Raw genomic sequence first — 21263 nt, 5'->3', positions numbered from 1 at the left:
TCCCCAGTAGTAAAAAGGAGTGGCACCCCTTCCACTGACACATCCATATTTCAAGGGAAATGCTCGTATATTGGTGCTGCCTGGGAACTCCAGCAGACTTTTTTTATGGCACTGCTGAGCATTAGTCATGAATTAGAGTCAAGCTTTAAGCAGTCATACCTGCCAACAGCTCCTGCATTAAACACTTGCAACCAGCAGATACAATGGAATGGAACAGGTTTGAAAATGAGGGCTCTGAGCTCAAATGAAACAGTGCTTCATTCTTATGTCAATTGGACTGTCAAGAGTCAGGGTTCTAACTCAGTCAGGGTATCCATCAGCACCTCCTGTGCACTTTATGTTCATCCAGTTTCAGGATCCCTCAAAACGTCCACGGGGAAACTGGTCCCCATGTACAATCTGTAACACTCAGGCTCAAAGCCTCTTTTTCCAAATCAAGTCAAACGAGATACAACAGAAATAACCCAAAACAAACTTGCTTTGAGCTCTGGGCAGTTAGTCGTGCACTCAGTCCTTTTCTCAGCTCACTCCATTCCCGTGGCCATCCAGACCCAAGATCCTTAACATCTGAACAGTGGAAGAACAGCCACCAAGTGGCTTTAGTTTTGATCACAGAAAAGAAAGATTATGTAATTCTGGAGGGCCACTGAACACTCTTGGCTCCCAATGACAGAGGATTTTTCATGCAGAGCTAGTCACCTTACAGGGCCAGATCTCTTATTTATGCTGAATGCTAGTGTATGATACTGGTTAACAGATTAAAGCAATGTGCCAGATCAAATATGGAGGAAGACCCAGGTGGCAAACCTAATACCACTGAAGTTTTCTAGGGAAGGTAAAATTCTAGCATTCCCAGTGATGACCACTAATTGTATTTGGTAATTACAGGCCATGGACTTCAGGCAAATGCATCAAACTCACTGAATGAAAATAGCCACAAACTGATTAAAATAAAAGTGTGTCTGACAAGTACATTTTCACTGTCAAAGCCAACAGCAGTATGCACAATAGATAATCACAGAAACAAGGGAATTCTATGTCAGGAAGCTTTCACAGCTTAAAAAAAAAGCCCTATGTACTGTTCTTAAATACAACATTAAATCTTTACTACCAATAGCTTTCAGCCTCTTCACTGTATAAGGCTTTTGAGACTTTAATGCACTAATTACAACATCCAGCACGGGTGATCCAGTAGTATCTTCTGATGACCAACATTAAAAGATGACATGTCTGTGTCCTTAACTTTGGATGTTGTCAGAGGGATGGATATAATTCAGACTGTGTCTGCTGGTGGTTCTGCAGCAGGTGATCCCAGGCCTCCAGACTGTCGTTGTAGAGTAATTGGCCACAGACTGTAAGGGGATTTACAAGAACTTTTACAACAAGCTCAGCAGTCTCAGCTGAAAAGTTGAATCGTTCATCAAAAAGAAAGAGCAATTGTGTTTATATGGCAAAGAGATCCCTTGCTAGATGCTCAAAAGTCCTGTTACTCGAGTAAGTTGAAGGGAAGAATTCCTGATTTGATTTGGTGGACTTCCCTGCCTGCTCTTAGGAGCTGCTAGAGCTGAGGGCTCTCCTCTGAGATCCTCTGTGGGCTTTCTGCTCTGATTTTAATGATGGATTAGAACCATCAGGAAGAGCTTAAAACCTGGGAAGTTGAGCCTTGCTTTACAAACAGTGTGGCATACTGGCTTGGGGCAAAGGCAGAGGCTGGTCTGCCCCATGGCATGTCCCCTCCATCACAGTCTCCGCAGGGCAAGAGCCGCATCCCTTGGACTGAGGGTACAGTGAGGGTGGCACAGGCTGTGGGTGCTTACTGCCAAGGCACTGGAGAAATAAATGGGCCCAGTAATTTTTCCTCCCCACTATGGTCAAGAAGCTTTTTAAACTCTGCACAGAGGATGCTATAGTAATTCTGAAATGTTGACGCTGAAACCGTAGGAGGGAGGGAAGATTTTTTGGCATTAGCACATCGATGGCACAGAATAAAGACATCACATGACTTTTAAAAGCCCCTGGGGGAGAGACCACAGTGGAGTTACAGACATTCAGAGTGCTCAAAACCGTTTTTTCTAGTCAATCAGTTCAGTGGCGAGTGAGTGGGTTTAATCTTTGGTCAAAGTAGATGAGTGGTAAATTATTCAGGTTTTGCCCAGCTTTTGTATGTGAGCCAAAAAATAAAAGCAAAAATGTCTTGAAATACAGGTCACTTACTCACAAACAAAAGGAGTAGGAATAAGCAAGAAGCTTATTTTCCACGTTTGATTTTTTTGTGTACTATGTTTTTTTTCCTCAAGCTACTAATTCACCTTTCATGTAGAACATTAGTTGCTTGGTTATCTGGGTTAGCAGAAAACCCTAGTGCAAGGCCAGCTAGTTCTGTTTGACACAGAGATGGACAGGACTAGAGATACTTGCACCTAATAAAAAATAACACTTCTTCCAATCACATCGTGAATGTCTGCTAATTATGCAAAGAGTGAGAATAGATTAAGATGAAACTTCCTGATGAGAAAGACACAGATAAAACCCTGCCAGTTCCTGTCAGTGTGTGGGGAAAACGCTGGTATATCTTGCTCAGATAGTAATCTGAGAGTGAGACACACTGTCTGGTTTGCTCACAAACTGGAAGAGAACAAGAGCTTCTCCTGAGCCTCATTTGTCGTTCTTGTACATATCTGGACACTAATTATCACCAGAAATCTGGCCACTGTCATCTGGCTACTGCATTCCAACTAATGTTTAATTCAAGCTGTCATTTACTCCATGAGACCACAGCTGTATATATCCCAGCAGGTCTGACCCTTCCCATCCAGGGTGGCCTAGTCCCCACCTGAAGCTTTACTGGTTAGCTTCTGAGGCCTAAGGAAGGATCTTTTTCCATATCCTGCCTTCTTACAAACACATGCTTGCATAGGATCTGAAAATTCTTTTTTTTTTCTTTTTATAGGAACACAGAAGATGAAGATTATGTTTCTTTCTTTTCCTGTTTTTTTATGAATACTGTACAAATAAAACTTGGTTCCCTGGTTACTTCAGTGTCATTGCCCTTTAGACCTTCAGAATAAAATAAATAATCAACTGAGAAGCCACTCTCTCATATACCTCAAGAATTCCTGTCCAGTTCACCTGACAGACCTGGCCATTTCCACAGGTATTATCAGCACATGAATCACACCTGCACAGCACAGTACAGAGCCCCAGTTTCAAGCTCTTTGTCCTCTCACATACAGATAACACCACATTATAAGGCAGTCTGTAAGGAGGGGAATATAACACCTTTCTGTTATGTTCAGTTGGTGGAACACAAGTGTCAGCCTCTTTCACAAAAGAAAATGTTTCTTAATAGTTATGAGTTTGTAAAAAACAACAAACGAAAAAGGAATTAAATCAGTGGTGTTCAAAAACAGAGTAGTTGTTAGTTGTGGATTTTTAAACCCAAAAGACACTGTGCTGTTTAGAGAATTTACTGATTTATTAGGCAAAAAGATCTCAATACAAAAATTGGTAGAGACAAATTGGTATTTCTAGAGCAATATCAAATAGGGAACTGCATGGGGGAATGGAGAGTGGATGGCCAACAGGAAGAAGAGGAAGCAAAGAAAATTACTTCTGCACTTTGAATATTAAAAAAAAAAGATTTTTTCTATTCTATACTTAGACTTCAATTTATACAAATGTAGAAAATGAAAAATATTTTAATTCTAAAATTGAAAAAAATTCCCATTAAATTGCCCAGTATTATAAGTAGGATGGAAGAAAAACTATTGGACTCAACTGCTCATATCCAAGTGAAAGTTTGAAGAAGAAATTTAGAGGTTTGTAAAAGGAAGTAGCAAATCCAGCTGCTTTAAAATAAGTCCTGTCAAAACATCTCATTCTAGAACAGCTGCTTAATGAGACTTTATTTTTAATGGTACTCTTTGGGAAAGTAAGCAGAACAGGAAGCATTACCAGAGTAATCTTTTCATTTATCATGAACATCATCTTAACAATATCCTAACGATACATTCCTATAACAAATGCTGCCAGCACTGTGAAGGGAGACTTCATGCATCTTATAGCTGTACTGGAACAAAGTTGGAGGCCACTGAATTTGTGTTTTGAAAGTGGAGACATGCTTTGAGGAACTTTTCTGATTATTCATTCCCATAGCAAAACAACAGCACCAAGAGTAATGACAGAACAGAAAGTTTAGTGGAAACAACTAAGTGAGCACTCATATATAAAGTAACTCCTACTAAGCCTGACAGTAGTCATGACTTAAAGCAATGAAGATAGAAGATGCTTACTTTGAACTCTGAAGTTGTCAGCAAATTTATTTCTTGAAAGCCTACAGCAAAAATTATTAAAAATATTGTATTCTTAGCCAATATTATCCAAATTCTTTTCAATCTCAGTCTTTCTCAATTACTTAACCTTCACAATGCCACTTACACATTTTCTTCTGAAAAGACACCTGACACGTAAGCAATTTCTTTTTGACCATTCAGCAAGTCGATGTTCCGGCAGCCAGGAACATACCCCAGGTTTCCAGGCTGCTTGATGTTCCCCTCGACAGTCATTCCTGGGTAATTCTGTACCACCTACAGTAGTGAGGTCAGCCTTTCAATGTGCACACAGTGAGAACTTCTCACCTTCTACGAAGTGCGAAATGAATTGAATAATTAAGTTTTTAATGAAAAACTGCTTCTCTGGTCTAGCTTTGACAAACACCATCTTGCTGAGAATTGCTATCATTGAAACCAGCTGTATGAGCCTAAATGAAACAGTATAAAAGTAGTTTCAAACATACTTTAATAATAATTTAACATTAGCTGATTCCTAAATGGAAACAGAAGGTGATTTGCAATCACTTATTGTACACAGAACTTCCTTGTTACTGGAGTTGCAAATTACAGAGCACATTTTGCCGCTCCAGTCAGCTGAGCTCCTACTGGAGCATCACGCCAAATTCACACTCATCCTCAATAAATCTGCCATTCCCAGCACTGTAAACTGTGAAACATTGATATCAGTGGGAAAGTATTTAGTTTCAAATGGATTTCACAAGAGATATGGGATGAAACACACCCCAAGTGATCTTTTTCTTATAAATTAGAAGTTAAACAGTGCCAGTTTCATTTAAACTACAAAAAATTGATGACAGGTTTGCAGTTAGAGAGCTAGGACTTCTTTTAGCAATAGGCCCATAATTTTAATTCCAGAAATATTTATACTCATCATTAACCTATGAGTGCTTGGAGCACTGTGGTCTCATTTATAGCAGATCGTTTTAGCTTTCTTCATCACTTGCTTCTAGTTTTGTTTCTTTGTTTTCTCATGAGTGGTTGACTTAATGATCAGTAATGGTCTTTTAAGGACTTTGAGAAGCAGATGCTGGGGACAACACAGACATTTTGCAGGAAGAAATTAGAGAACTTCAAAATAAGTCAAGGCTTGAGTGTTTGACAGACATCACAGGATAACCTCAGGTCTGGAAAAGGTCAAAGTGCTTAGAAGTAGAATGGAGATGGAGGAGAGAGAACAAACGAACTGTCAGGAAGCTGGCTAAGAAAACCAGACAGATAAAGGTATCTGTCAGGGATATCCAAAGAAGCAAGTACTCACTGTGAGCTGGGCATATCAGTGCTTTTATGTTACTATAATCCCTCTTCTTTGAATAGCTTTTTTTTCTTTGTTTATAAAGCAAGAATCCCTCAAGCTTGATGGAGAGAAGGAATGCTGCAATAGGCAAGCTTGTATTCCAGGGCTTAGCTGAAAGCTGATGAAATCAAGCTGTACCACCTGGAATGAGGAAAAGCACAAGGCCCCATTCCCAGCAGGTGATTTTAGCACTGCAAGTTCATAAACCAGCTTACAAGATTAGGAAGACATGGAAAAGTATCAGTTTCTTTGATTTATGTTTAGTTCTCAAGTGCCTGCCTACACTGATTGGTGAAACTGCCACCCTTTAAATATTGGGTTTTATCTCTGGAAAGAACAAACCTACACAGCGAGTAGACTTTCTAATGCACAGAGTCGACAGCTACAGTTCCCTCCATTTGTGGAAGATGTTCTGTGATTGCCAAATTTAATGACCGCGTCCATAAAGCACAGATATACCTCATTTCAAGGTAGACAATGTAGTGTTCTTTTCCCTTCCAAGGAGTCTTACCAGGTACAGGTAAAGATCAATATTATAAAACAGCCCTCGGAGAGAAATTTTGTATGCTTTCCCCCCCTGTAATCTGCCGCATATTTAAAGCACCATGGAGAAAACACTACACACATCTGGCAGCTAATGTGGAACTTCAGGGCAGAAATTATGGTTCCATAAAGAAGTTGGGATGTCTGGCTGATTCTGGAAATGCTAAGGAGTTTCTGAAAGGTAAGAGGTGATAGAGCAGGTGTAAAACAATGATTTACTATGACAGTCCTGTGCATCAAGCACAAACAGAAGACATAAAAGAAACAGATGACAAGATGTTGTTCTGTTGCTTTCTTGAAAAACTATGAACAGTGAAGAAGGCATCTATTTCAATCCCTGCCAAGATCAAAGAAGATTTCTGCAATGCAAAAAAGGAGCAGTCACTTAGAAATATAATGCTATTTATCTTCAGACAATGTCTTCAGCTTGGAGACTGTTCTCTAAACCCCCTATCCCTCATTACAAGAGCTGCAAAAAGCCCACTTTGTTGTGTATTCATTCAGTCTCAAATTGTGGTCTGTTTTTCTTTGTGTTTCACTTTGCAATACACCTGCTGGAGTTAAGAGATTGGATATTTACTAAGCAGTAAGTCCACAGAAGAACATGATTTCTCTGTCTATTATTTCTTGTCTCTGTGTTCCTTCTGAATTTAATTCTTTTCCACACCTCTTTAACTGTCAGTAAAAGTGTACAGATAAAGTGCAGCCTTTTCCAACAGCACAAAAATCCAGATATTCCAAGTTAAAGTGCCCAGCTTCCATACTCATACAGGGGTGGTTGGATACATATAATTTCTGCACTCCTGGGTGACAAATGAATTAACTGTCTACAGTGCAGAAACATGAAGAATTACTGAATTTTTTCTAAAGAAAACTATCTTCTTAAACTTTATCACACTTGCTTTCTATGACTTAAGCACCCCCAGGGTGCAACACTATCAGACTGTTTTATCCTTTGGGCATCAGGCTAAAGGTGTCACTGACATAAAGGTGCTGCCCTGGTAAAGGTGCTTAGACATATTGTTGTCTGCTGCTGTTTGAGCATTTACTGCTGGTTGTAGTTCCTGAGCTGCAACAAGTATTGCTGTAGGCAGTGAATACATTCCGAAACACCACTGTAGTCAGAGCTATTAAAAACAAGGCTATCAATACATCCCATGTTAACATTAACTCAGTTAACATGGATGACCTCTTTGGCACTTGAGCAATATTTAACTTATTCTTCCTCCTGCCTTTCAAGCTAAGTATGTGTAAACATAAAACAGAATCCTGGTATCTACCTCACTTAATTTCTTAATACCATAGTGTTTCATAACTTACTTGTATTGCTGCCCTCTGCTCCCTTTACAGGACTTTTATCTGCTGGAGATCTGCTGCATCAACATTATCTTCCCTGAGGATACACATCAGTCTGTCATGTCAGACTTTATCTAAAGCCTTCTCAATGTCAACAAAGAAACACAGAGAGAAATTCATTTGTACCACTGTACAATATCACAAGCTTAGGATTGCTTACTTTATTCTGTCTCCTGAACATAACTGATTACAGGATGACTTCTGTCTTTTTCCCTCAGTGTGTAGCTTTATGTTCCATCAAGAATTTAAAAGAATTTAGGGGCCTAGTTTATCAAACATATAGCTCGGTGTCAATCACTCTTTATGGCATTAGCAACTGTCAGAATGAAGATTTTTGAAGCTTTCCTTCAAACTGTCCTGCGTATAATTGGTTACAAAGTTTCAGCTACTTTGTTTTGAACTATTAAGGGGCTACAGCATTTCATTGGCAATATCACCCTCCTCTTTCATGCTCTTTACTTTCTAGGTTCTAAGTCAGAATTTTCAGCCCCTCTCTATGAATGTCTGTCCACAAGTTTATGAGAAGTAAAATTTTAATTGTTCTGTATTCTTACCTGTTTTTCCAGAACATTTATTTTATTTGCAGCATACTTTGTTGTTTTTTCATTTTCACATGACTAACCCCCTTTTATTCTCCAGAAATTTCCTGGTGCTCCAGGTAGAAGGGTTGTGGGTTCCCTTGACCTTTTTCTGGCTTTGTTGTGAAATCTTCTTAATACCTTCCTTCTCCTATCTTTCTTCCATAGTTTCTATAATTTTCAGGATCCTTTCTGTAATTTGTGGTTGCTTAGCATTGTATCTTTTCATCTCCCCTCACAATGAGGGCATTTTATTTTCCAGAAATTTTATATTCTAGACTTCTGCAATGCCTTCAGTTTTCTTCTCTATTTTTCCTCTCTTCTATTCATTGGTTCTCCCCTTTGATGTCTATTCCTCAGGTTTGTTTCATTTTAATTTTGAATCTACCTACAAAAATTTGAAATATTTTCTATTTTACATTCTTTCAAGTTTAACCTCAGCTAGAGAATCTGTTGGTCCCAGCACGCAGAAAGAAGTTTTGATATTGCAATATATTTGATTTCCTGCAGGACTGGCTTATCTGCTCAGCTGGGATGATGCTGAAACAAGACATTCCAGATAACAGGATCATGTCCATTGTTTGCAAATTGAATCAACCTGTTTTCCCTTTTACTCTTAAATACAAAGCAGGGAATTCCCAATGACACTATCCATACAACTTCTTTATTTTCTAGCATTATAATCAAATTCTTCCAACCTTTCTTCTCTTTGCCTGCTTCCCACCCAGTTTTTTATAAGAAATATTCTTTACATCTTCTTGGAAGCCTTCCAAAGGGCATGAAAAATTAAAATACAGAGTCCAGATGGCAAAGTGTGTAATCATATGCAGATCATGTTCCCAAAGTACTCACGGCCAAGGGTTGTTTTGTTTCTTTTTTTTTGTTGTTGTTGGTTTTTTAATTTCTCCAAATCCCAAGTAATATCTTTATGCACTTTAAAGTATCATATTAAAAACACTTCCTTTTTTCATTTGACCAAGTTCCATGCAAGTATGTTTTCAAGTGTTTGCTCTCCTCCAATGTTTTTGTAAGCCATTTGATTTATTTTACAATTCATGTTTATACCCCATGTGGTATTCTTCAATTCCATTAATTTTGCACCCATGTTTTGCATATCAGATTTTACAGAAGGCAATAATTAACTTACATCAATTTCTCCAGATGGATGATTAGCCCCAAATTGGTAATTTAAAAATCATATAAAGAAAAACCCAAAACTATTTTTCTTTGATTTTTATAATTCTTGGAAGCATCTACTGAGTTTCAGTACAAAAGAAAGTTTAAAAAGTTTATGCATAATTATGGAATTCCACTAGAAAGAGAGGAAATTAAGGAAGTTAAAGAAGAAGAAAATTCAGTGTTAAGATGCTTCATCTTATCCTCTAAATGACTGCAAAATTTTCTTGCTCTGGTAAAACAGCACCGTTTCCTTTACCATCATTCTCTGATACAGCTGAACCATTTCAACTGAAGTCTCCCAAACGACTCTGCTTCTGGCAGACACTCGAAAACCAATCCAAATGTTTTAAATTTGGCAAAGGTACAAGCATTTAAAGGTACCAGCAAATACTTGGCAATGTGAGCCGAAGGCATCCTTATTTGCCTGAGCCATAACCACCGCCCTGGTTGGATGCAAACAGCTGTTTCTGAGCAGCCAGTGCACAGCTCTGCACTGTTGGCTGCACTTCAGTACCGGGTGACACAGTGTCTATGCACTGCTGTGACTGAAGCAACACTGATTTTATTGATCAGAAAAAAAAAAATCTTCTTCCCTTCTTCTCTCACCACGGAGCTGGTGGAAGATCCGTGCTTGGCAATATCGAGGATAAGACTGGAAAGCATTAGAGAGCCTGCTGTATGATAGGAGCTGAGTGGTCCCTGGTGTAATCGTTCATTCAAATGGAGCTACAAACCCTTCATTCAGAATTTATGTGGTCTAACGAAGAGGGAAAAATTCACAAGATTGACATATAGTATTTTTTGTTACTACACACAAATTTAAGAAATCCGTTCTGTAGAGACTTCAAGAAGAACATATATCTGAATGAGAAAGCTGTAAGCAGCATTGCTTATAGGAGAATAAAAGTTCTAAAATGGTTAGCAATAGCTTCCTAACAGTCATTTGCTTTTAATCATTACCATATTAAAATACTGAGCAGGAAATGTCATTACAATACATTTTTAATTGAACATGGAAAGAAATAAATGGAATTAATTTGTTATTTGCAGATTTCCTCTGTGAAAAATACTGCTTGGTGAGATTACACTGCACACATAAAAGGAATGCTGAAAAATGAGCTTGACATTGGAATGCAAGGTGCAGAATAAAAAATATGCAGGAAAGGAGTTTGGTCCACTAATTAAGAGTAGTGGACTGTAACAAGATTCCTGGAGACTAGCACTCCTTTCATAAATCACTTGAAAAAACATCTCAAGTTGATTTACCCTCTCTGGATTTAATTTTGAAATTCGCTACATACCTTCTGAAGCAGCCCTACAGAAGAGTTCACAAAGGGAGTTGTCAGGAGTGACCTTTCAGTGATGCTGCTTTCTATTCTGCACCAAAGCTGAGCAGAACCAGCTCTTGCAAGTATTATGCTCTAGACTTTGGTCTCCTGTGGTTCACTCAACACACGCACTGATGGGATGCCAACAAGGAATCACCATGGAAAGTTTTGACATTTAAAGACAGCCATAAGAAAGTGATTAAAAGGGAGGCTGAACCAAAAGCAAAACTCAGGAGGCATCCTAGATGGCCTTGGCCCAGCGTCTGGCACACACCGATCCCTCAATCACAGATCATCACAGTTGAGTGGGAATGATGACTTTTGACATGTTATTTAAAATGTAAACTTGTTAGGGTAGCAGTTCTTATCTCATGTTTTTAATTATCAAGAAAAAGATTCTCTCATGACTTCATAATACAAGCAATTAACAGTGAGGACATGAGTTTTCTTTGGTATTTTGGTAGGAGGTGGAATGCTCACCTGTATTAAGTGAGGGTAAGACAGAACTTTTTCTGCTTCATAACACTTGAGTTTCTGTATTTTAATACTCTTACCTTCCTAACTCAAGAACTGCCATTTTTATCAAATCAGTTTTATTGTTTGGATTAAGCCTAACAGGGCCCTTCTGATTTTTTAATGTATTTTCCACGCTATAAACAACAACAGACAAGCCTTCCAAAAAAAATCTTACATAGAGCTGATTGCGGATTAATCTTTTATGGTGTGTTAAATAAATAGAAAAACCCATCTTGTTTTGTCATTCCAAAATTGCAAAGGCATTTTTGTATTTTGGAACTTGAATTGTAAGTTAAAAATAAGGATCATTTAATTATTTTTGTGCAGTGTATCACTTTGTTGCAGCTTTTGGCAAATTTTTGCACTTCCAGAATGCTTAGCATTTAGTTCAGTGACATAAGCATCACATATGAAATCCTATAATTGCTTTTAGCTAAATTCTACATATAGATAGCCTCCTACAGGCTTGAAATAGAACAAAAACGTAGTCCTTTAACAGGAATGAAATGCAAAGGATGTATTTGGATTCTGATGACTCCCTAGGATGTTTCATTCAAGACGTGATATGAAGATGGAGGAGGGTAGTTCACGCAGTTTTGACAATGTATAGAGCAATCGATTCGGTATCTCTGTTCTAAATGTATGGGATGCAAATATAAACACACTACAATATCCTCCATTCCAGCACTGCAGGTTTAGTCACAGATTATTCCATTTGGCTTGGTACAATTTACCTCTGTTTCACACTGAATGGTTTTTATGTTCCTAATCAATAAATTAGCTCAGTCATTTTAGTTGCCAATCCTTCTTTAAGGTTAACTACTATGAGAGACAACAAATGTTGAAGTGTGCAGCATCGTGTAGCACTGAATAATGTTTGCAGTTGGCACAGCCCAAACTAAGAGTATCTATGGAGTATTTTTCAGTTTATCATGGAAATATATCCATATGTACAGGAACTCTGACCATCTGCACAGGAATGTGAATTCCCTAGCTTCTTCAGTACTTTGATTAGAAAGGCAGCAAAGAATTTACATTTTAAGGGCAAAGCAATCATCATTAGGAGCTTTCCCTCTTGCACTTTGGACTCTGAGAGAACAAGCATTTCTTAGGGAACACCAAGAGCTGATGGTGCCGTGAACCACAGGAAGGCTGCGCGCAACGAAAACCAGATAGGCTCTGCACAGCCAGTGGGAACATCACATATTGTGGAACTGTGGTTAGAGCCCTGAGTTAAAATCATATAGAGCATGCAGGTTTTGCAAAATTGAAACATAAACAAACAAGAAGACATTTACCTTCCACATCAAGGCACCTAGGTGGGCTATCTGACCAGATAAGGTTATACATGCACTCAAGGATCTCTGTCCCTTCTAGTTTATATCCAGGAAAGCACTGGTAATACACCACTGTTCCTACAGGGAAGGAGGCCTCGAACTCAGATATGTTAATGTAACTATGAGGAAGAACCAATGGCCTCAGGCAACCTGCAAATTAAGAAGAGGGAGGTTTCTTTTATTATGAAGTGCTTATCTCAGTCATCTTCACACATCTCAGTTACAATTTCTAAATCAAGGAGTGTGATATTTTTCATCTTCTCCACTCTGAATGGCATGTCTGCATGATCTCCCTCAGATACATATGCCTCATTATCCTGTTTCAAACCCTTTTATTGTTTAGCCCACACACTCTGCCAGCGTGGGATTCACTTCCAGGAAAATCCAGGAAAGGTTTACTGAAACTGACAGTATTTTGTTTAACAAACATCCACCGGTTTTGCAGATGGCAATTTCTTTCTGAGGTAGGATCTTTAATAAATAAAGATTGTCATTTATATAAACCATGAGTTTTATTCCTCCTCTTAAGAGTGACAGACATGTAAACCGTCTTAAACATTAAAACTGCTCCTGTGACAAAGTGCACATGAAACTGTAAAAGATTTGCAAGCAGAATTAATGATTTTGAAATTCCAGTTTGAGAAAGCCTAAAGGAATATGACTTCCTAGGAGCAGTCCCATGATAAACACTGAACAAGGTCTCAGATAAGGTTATCAAAAAATTAAGGTACCTGTTATCACCAGAAATGGTAAATGTAGTCAGAATCGGAGACTACATTCCAGTTCTACTTCTGGAATTACTTCTGAGGGATTTGTATCATGGATGCTACTGAGCAGTGATGGTTAAATGATCACCAGCCATATTTGGGGCAAGAGAGAGCAGTGAATTTAATAGATGGCACGCCTTTTTAGTGGCCTTAGAAATGACCCTCTGGGTAATACATAATACTGTTGATTTTTTAATTTGCAATAATGTGGAGAAAAGATGACTAGTAATCAGGGAATGAAAAATAGTATTTTAAAGTTATGTGACTAATGGAAGCTGCATTACGGCAATCCATAAATAGGTCTCTTGCCACTACTAGGACTTTGTGAAGGATGTTCATAGGACACCCTTCATTTTAAGTCTGAGGGGGGAAATAAAATCAGTCTGAGAACTGAGAAAGTCTTAACAGCATTTCAAGCAGTCATTTCCTTTCAGTGGTCTTTTGAGGGAGAGAGAAGAAACCAAAAGAAAACAATGCAAAAAGCTTGAAAGCTTTTTGCAGCATGCTTTACTACCAGAGCAAAGGTTTTGATTGCTTTTTTACTGGCTGGTTATGTCACTACTCAAATAAAGCTTCAAGTGTCCTATCTACGGGCTGCTGCTCATACCCTGATCAGGTATGCCCCACACATAACACACTAATTCCTGCAATCTGAGCAGTCCACTGAGCAGGATGACATAAGGAGCCTCCACTGGGACAGAAAGAGCACAGACTGCCTGAGCAAGACCAAGCTTACTCTCCTCTGAACTGTATCAGGGAAAATTTTGTCCTGCTGGATCAGAATTTTAATGCTCATTATGTTCCTTGTAATGCAGGGCAGAGATTTACTTGAATTTGTATGACAGCCAAGAATTTGTGAAAATTCCTAGGTCTCCAAACAACTCAAGCTGCTTGAAAACTTGATTTTGGCTTCTTTTTTGCCAAGTAATTCACATCATTCCAGATCAGTAATTAATTTTATTATCTCATTGCAAAAATAGAGGTTGGATTCTTATACGGTCTATAATCCTTTATCACTGCTCAGGCAGAAAAAAAAGGCATCTTAGTGTCATAAGACTCCCCTGCCTGTTGTAATCAAAGGGCCATAGAAATGTAATTGACAGGCTACCTAGTGCAAGTAGACAAGTGGCTTTGATCTTATTAGTGCTTGACGTAGCAAAAAAAAAATTCTGGGGACAATTTTGCAGCAAGAATTTGGCAAAATATTTCAGATACTTGAACTGCCTATTCTCTGCCTGTCTGGTAATCACAGCAGCTGGGTTTTGTGCAATTGATTTCTCAACTTTTATTAGCACTGCTTTTATTCTGAAAAGCAGTTAATATCACATATTGAGTAGGAGGAGCTGATTGGGTTTCACGGTATAGATACAAGAAGAAAGTAACAAGCCAAGGGGTACTTGGGGATCTTCTGCTTACGCAATTAATACTGTCTGTCCCAAAGTTTCCACATGGACCTTTGGCAAATACAGTACCTGCGAATTAGTCTTTTGAGTATTCATCTCACCTAACCCTAAGAGTCTTTATCTACTTTAATTAGATGCGAGGTGCACCCACTCTCAGACATGGGCTGTACACTTCATACTGCCGCACATGATTCCACTGCTGACAAGATACCCCAAAACCAGTGTCCACTTTTCTACAGTTTCATGAAAATTCTCCTTTGATGTTAGCACTATTCAATGTGTGCATCTGAAACACTGAGCTATTCTGGTAATATGCCTAAATTTCTGCCATAGTCTAAGACAGGACCTTGGGGGACAGTCTGATGTGCTGTCACTCCTGAGAAGTGTCCTAGTTCCCCTGACTGCCTGCTCTCGCTCTGCAAATTGATGGGACAGTGTAATTAAGTGCCTACAGAGAACTGTTAGCTTTAGGAGCTGACATATGGGTTTGAGGAGAGTTAGGATTAACCCAGTTTTCTGCTCAGCAGAGACAGTTAAAATCTCTGGATGCTGTTCAGTGGGCCAAGCTTGTTATCAAGATGTGAACTGGTTAAAACCAAGTCAGTGGTGCTAACACGTGTGTATTAGAAATGTGAAGGTAAAAGGAGTCTAGGGTTATTGAATTTCCATTCGCTAAAGCTGGCTTACCCCCAGTCACTTCTCACAGTCTAAGCTGGGCTGGGATCCCATGCTGCTGATATTACTAGTCCTATAGCTAATGGCTTTTCTGGCCAAAATCATTGCTGTGCGTACCCTGAATTTTCAGTCAATACCTACAGGTTTAATGGACTGTGAACCTAATCAACAATTCTGCTGAAAACTCTGACAGAAGAACAGGTTCCAGCCTCTCTCCTCTACCCCTGCCCTCTGCACAAGGCAAAGAAAGATAAATTGCAGTTAGAAGCTTAAATCTTTCCACAAATTAATTAGTGAAAAAATGTCAGTTGCCCATCAGATCTTTTGCTGAACTTCTGACTGATTACCCCAATTTTTTTTTCTTTTTAATGCAATGTATCTGTGTCAGATTTTAGACTCACAAACAAAAAGCAATATTTAAAGTAGTATTTTAAGTATGGGTATGTTCAGAAAGCGGCATCTTCTTTCCTGCAGTGAGCAACAGGGAAGAGAAATCAAAAAAAATCTTAGCAGCAGCATTATTCAAATACTGCACTGTGGAGCTTATCAGATCACTGACATTCTTACAACTGTAGGAAAAAAATATTGGCAAACTATCACAAGATGCATGAGCTATAAAACAGGACGTGCTGGAGTACTAAACCTTGACATAAAGGTAGGTTATCCCATGTTCCATCGTCTTGACATATGGAAACCATGTTGTCTAAGTCAGGGTAACGGATCTGGAATCCTTCATGACAGCTGATTATTAACTTATCGCCAGTCCTGTATGTCTTGTTATGAATCTCTGCATCTTCAACATGAGGAACAAGGCAATCTGTGACTTCATGAAAAAAAGAAATAGTAACTTAATTAAAAAAACATGGCTAACTATTCAGTAATCAAGCTCTTAAACAAAAATTAGCATTTAATTTAATTGCTCTGCTTAAACTGTTTTGAAAACACATGCATTTCGGTAAAAATGCCCTTTCTCTCGTCAACCACAATTTACAAAGTCTATAGCACTGCAGTAGAAGCTGAGGTGCTATAATAATGGATCATTTCCCCAGCCTTTTTTAAACAAACAAAATTAGGTGCTTTTAGGAAGACTGTTTTTAGTTTTGGCCCTCCATTCATCATGAGTGCAAATTACAACACAGTGTCTGACTATCCCAAGGTCCCATGTGAAGGCAGACTCTTTGACAGCACTGAGGACAGGATGAAAGAAAATATAAAATACAGATATGGCACAAGGAACACAGAAAGACTGCCGTTTTAGCAGAGACACAGATGAAAATCAGGTACATTTACAAGGGTTTATCCAGCTCCATTCCACAGAGTTCCTTATGAGAATGTCTTCACATTAATCTCATGGATTATGTTTTAAATCAGATAGTTTTATGTGCTTGCATTCATATGCCTTCAGAGGACACGATTTTTAAGGTCCTGATCAGGATCTCAAGTGCTTGTAGAAGACTCTCAACAAGGGACTACAAACCTGTAGTGATATACAGGCACAGGCTCTATTTCCTGTCTGTGATACATGTATCAGACAGTCATATATCTCTCTGTATATACCAGTGCTAAAGACACCAAATACAGAATAAAACCCAGAACACTGAAAGATTTGGAAAGCGGAAGGGTGAGGCAGGGGAAAAATCCCTCTGCTAATACTGAATAATTAAGAAACAAGCCAAGAGGGTATGAGGGAATAGACCAGGTGACTCAAAGTTCATCCTCATTAAAAATGCAAAGTGAAATTAAACAGAAGAGACGAAAAGACTAAATATTGGGAGAGAATTTTTGTTTGTCTGCCAGCAGTCAATCCATGACAGAGATGGTGATAAAAGTTTCCAGGCACCAAAACTCGAGAAGTATTTAAAATAAAAGGAAGACAGTAAATATATTGTAAGCCTGTGTTAAGCTGTTTTCCCCCAACACTTCTACCATGAGAGACAATTATCTTCCTTTAGGAATGCAATATTTATCAGGGAAAAAAAGAGTTTCAGAAGTCCCTTGAGATTTGCATAAAAGAGAAAGTTTCTGCCACTTTCATGGGTAATTCTTGCTAAAGAGGAATAGGCAAATCTAAATTTCTATTTAGCAATTAATTTTGAGTATGCACAAAGTAAAGCTATAATGACAGCTTGTTTGTTTCTGTAGAAGCACAAGTAGAAGCAAGATAAACTGTTATTTAGCATGGCACACACAAACTACAAAGAGCAAATGTATTTCATAATGTATATATTTAGTTAGGCAAACTAAGGTGATCTATTACTCTGAGACTCCATCACTAAATTTTACTAACATGAAGTGGGAGAGTATTGCTTTCCCAGTTAAAACATACCTTCCTTTGTGCCTTCCCATCACAGGGATGTTTTCTAAAATGCATTGTACTTAGCTAACTTTCGGTATTGGGCCTGGACATATTATTAGTTAAAAATTCTTCCATTTCTCTTTTTACTTTCAGCTTCTTGGCAGCTGCTGCAGGTGCCTCCTGCTGCTGGTAATGGGAAGGGCTGGCAGCCTGCCAGGCAAGCTGAGAAACTGCAGCAAGAAGTTTTCCTAGAATTTATTCATTTATAAAGGCCCAAGTCTGGGAGGATGTGTACCCTAACAGGAGGCTATAAAATACACTGACAAGGGTGCAGACATCACTTTCAAAGGCCAAACACTTTTCTCTCACTCTCTCTAGCAAGTTAATCAGCAGATGAGACAGCAGATGATGCCCCACAAGAAATGCCTTACACTAAGCCTTAAATACTGCCATGAAGAGACTGTCCTGGGCACCCTTGAGGATGAGATGAGATAGATGGAGAACCTGCTTGGCAGCCATACAGGAGGAGGTCGGAGATAGATGCCAGAAGATAACATCAATGAACAGCTCACTCTCTTGACATAACAGCTTTCTGTTGCTATACAAATAAAGGAGGTATGTATACACATGGTGCAGTAAAATACAAGATTTCACTTTCAAAGTGGGGGAAACTGATTCCATAACTATGATCTATTGTAGTGACTTCATCCCCATTATTCCAAGTAACAGGTACAGATCGAATCGTTTCAATCGTCTAGATGTTGGCAAAGAACAGCGATAAGTTGCTCACTGCACTGTCCTTTGCCTGCAAAATCCTGTCTGACTTTGATAACAGGCTTATTACAAGCCCCAGCTAAATGCCAGACCATTGGACCACAGTATTACAGCTCTTATTCCTGATGCCTTGCAAGCACATGTTTTCCCACTGGCTGAATTCATATTGTTTAGCACTTAGTCAGGCATAAATTGCAGTAGCTACCTCTCCACAAACAACTGGATTAGCTGGCACCAATTCTGCTTGGAAAAGCTGAAAGTAAGTGACTGAATTTTAAAATGTCCTGTCCTAGAAAATAAACTACTTTATTCTAAGTACTTTTCAGCAAATCCGTGGAAGCTGTTAAACCATTTAAGGAAATACATGGTCTTTAGCCAGCATTGAACAGCAAAGGCTATGACTTACACTCTTCTGGCAGTTTTACATGATCTGCTTATATCTACCATGTGCGTACTAAAATGGGTCAGCCAAAAGAACACATTTCTTATCTTGCAGGGGCAGAAAGAGCTGGGGTACAGCCAGCAGGCTCAACACCCTGCCAGGTGCAAGGGCTCATCTTGACCTAACTTTCAGGAAGATGCAGCTTTTGTACAATAGGAGCTCTAACCTGTAGCAAACTAAGTGTGTCCCCCATCACAGGAATATTGGTCTGACGAGTAAAATTTGTTAATCACTATAGTTATAGTGTGTTCGTTCATGTGCAAACCATGCATCATCTCTCAGAACTGCCCATGGGGATGGAGGACCACCCTACCTCCTCCCAGGAGCACTTGGGCCACAACAGCTACTCAGAAGGAAGGGATGACCTAGACACCATGGAGATAGCCACATCATCCACAGGTACCAGCTGGTTTGGGATGGCTTGTGTCTATTGCACATGAGCCCTTACCATCCAAAAATTGTCCCTGCTCCATACTAATACAGAAGGTGCTTGAAGGATTTGCTTGGGGAGTACTACTGGAAGTTGGCCAAAACCACATCAGGGACTTTTCTAACACTGTAAGAGTGTGCACAATCGAAAAACAGTGTCCTGGTCCGTGCTCTGGCACTGTTTTGTTTACTAGTCTGTACGTCAATTCAAACACAGAGGTCCACTGCTCCTATGTATCTCACTGTGGTCTCTAAATCAGCCTTGACTACATCTAGTGACATCACTGACAGGCTGGAACAGAGAGAAACAGGGAGGAGAGATAAAAGCAACATCATGAAGAATGGGTTTAATGCACGGACAGCTCATCTGGACCCTTTGCTCTTAAAAGTAAACATTTAAGATCAATATTGTCTCTTGCTTTTTTACTAGTGCTAAATCCATAGTACTATTTTATTAGGATAGTTCTGTGGATGGCAAACACAGCAGTTTAGTGCATATTAAATAACACTTTCCCTTCATTGTCTTTGCTTGTATTACAATAGTGCAGAGAGACTTTACCTAAGACCTGTGGCCTTTGTTCTGTAGCTTGGTTACAAACATAGAGTGCTCATAACCAGGTTTAAGAACCAGCAAACAGCTGGCAAGACAGATAAGAGATGGGGAAATAAAAATATTTCAGTCATCTCACAGATCCAGGGACAAAGGCAAAGAAAAATGAGGGATGAATGTCCTACAGGAAAGGTGTAGCCAGACTATGTACTAGTCCACTACTTTCACCGCAGGTTTATCTCCCCTGTCAGTGGGAGAAGGAGGCACTGAGGACATCTCAAAGGCATCTGCCTGAAGAAGTACAGGGAGAGAAGGGTACAGCTCTTTGCTTGGTTGTCATCTCCATGTAGACTATAAATTTAGATTCAATCTCATAGGAAAGAGCTAACATTTGTTCCAAGTAGGGCAACAGTCTCAGCAGCCACATTATCACAGTGGGAGAAGATGAGATTAAAGTGTGAACAACATGACATACTGCTCTTAAACAGTAAATACAAAATTCCCACCTTAGAGGTTTGGTATTTATGTGCATAACCATATTAGAATTGATGGAAGTTACAATCACAACATGCTGTAGATCAACAAGAGAACGTAACTCAAAGCACACAGATTTTTGACAGGGCATTTATTGGGCATCTATTCGTGCAACTTCATTCTCGTACTGACACTTAAAATCTCCTGCATCTTAACGAGAAATGACAGACCTATAAAATCAAATTGATTGGGCGAAGAGCTCCAGGCAAACGTATTAGTTCTAAAATCAATTACATTCTCAGGAGCAGGTTGCTTTACTTCCTTTGGCAAATAGCATCCATTTGTGATTAGAGATTGTTCTGGTAAACACATAACGACAATTAAACATACGTAACATACAGACATAAAATCATCCTTAGTTGAATCTAAACTCCTGAGAATAAATGAACTCCAAAGTATTGAGTGTTTTTAGCATGCAAGCTCAGGTGGCAACATCTGACACTTATATATCCCAGGACGAGAGGCGTGTAGAGCACAGCACAGCACACAGAGCAGTCAGCCCCCGCTGTCAATGGGTAAACGCAGCATAAAGTTTATTTCGCCTTGTGATAGGTAATGATGAATGGTACAACATTAGCTTCTTCCTCCTCCAGGAGTTGCCAGAAATTTCAAATTTCTTTCCATATATCATTACAGAATTTCTGCAATGTAGACTTTTATGTATGTCATTAGACAGCTGAGAATTACAAACTCTGTTATTATTCTTTCTTAACCGTTCTCCAGATGTGCCATGTTCCTACACTGGCCACCTCCCTACCATGCCCCTCTCTCACGATTCTGCTCCCAGTATGCAAAAGGATCATTCTAAAAATCACTTAAGCAAATGCTTAGGTCTCATGGACTGCCACTGAGCCTTTGTTAATATTTCTTCTGAATCAATGGTTCTACTGTGCATTGGATAGAAGAACTA

The 21263-nt window shown here is 39.1% G+C and overlaps 1 protein-coding gene across 1 annotated transcript in view; it reads right to left on the bottom strand.

The window, feature by feature from the left end:
* The window catches only part of SUSD4 (sushi domain containing 4), a 72493-nt gene that overhangs the window by 7270 nt on the left and 43960 nt on the right, over window positions 1-21263 (bottom strand). The window contains exons 3-4 of the mRNA XM_017812773.1: window positions 15972-16151; window positions 12445-12633 (exon numbers count right to left, since the gene is read on the bottom strand). Coding sequence (XP_017668262.1) covers window positions 12445-12633; window positions 15972-16151 — 369 coding nt within the window. The remainder of the gene's footprint in view (window positions 1-12444; window positions 12634-15971; window positions 16152-21263) is intronic.

Source organism: Lepidothrix coronata, unplaced genomic scaffold, assembly GCF_001604755.1.
Source record: "Lepidothrix coronata isolate B3197 unplaced genomic scaffold, Lepidothrix_coronata-1.0 Scaffold38, whole genome shotgun sequence".
In the NCBI taxonomy this organism is placed as follows: Eukaryota; Metazoa; Chordata; class Aves; order Passeriformes; family Pipridae; genus Lepidothrix; species Lepidothrix coronata.
This window is presented reverse-complemented; position numbering and strand designations above follow the sequence as displayed.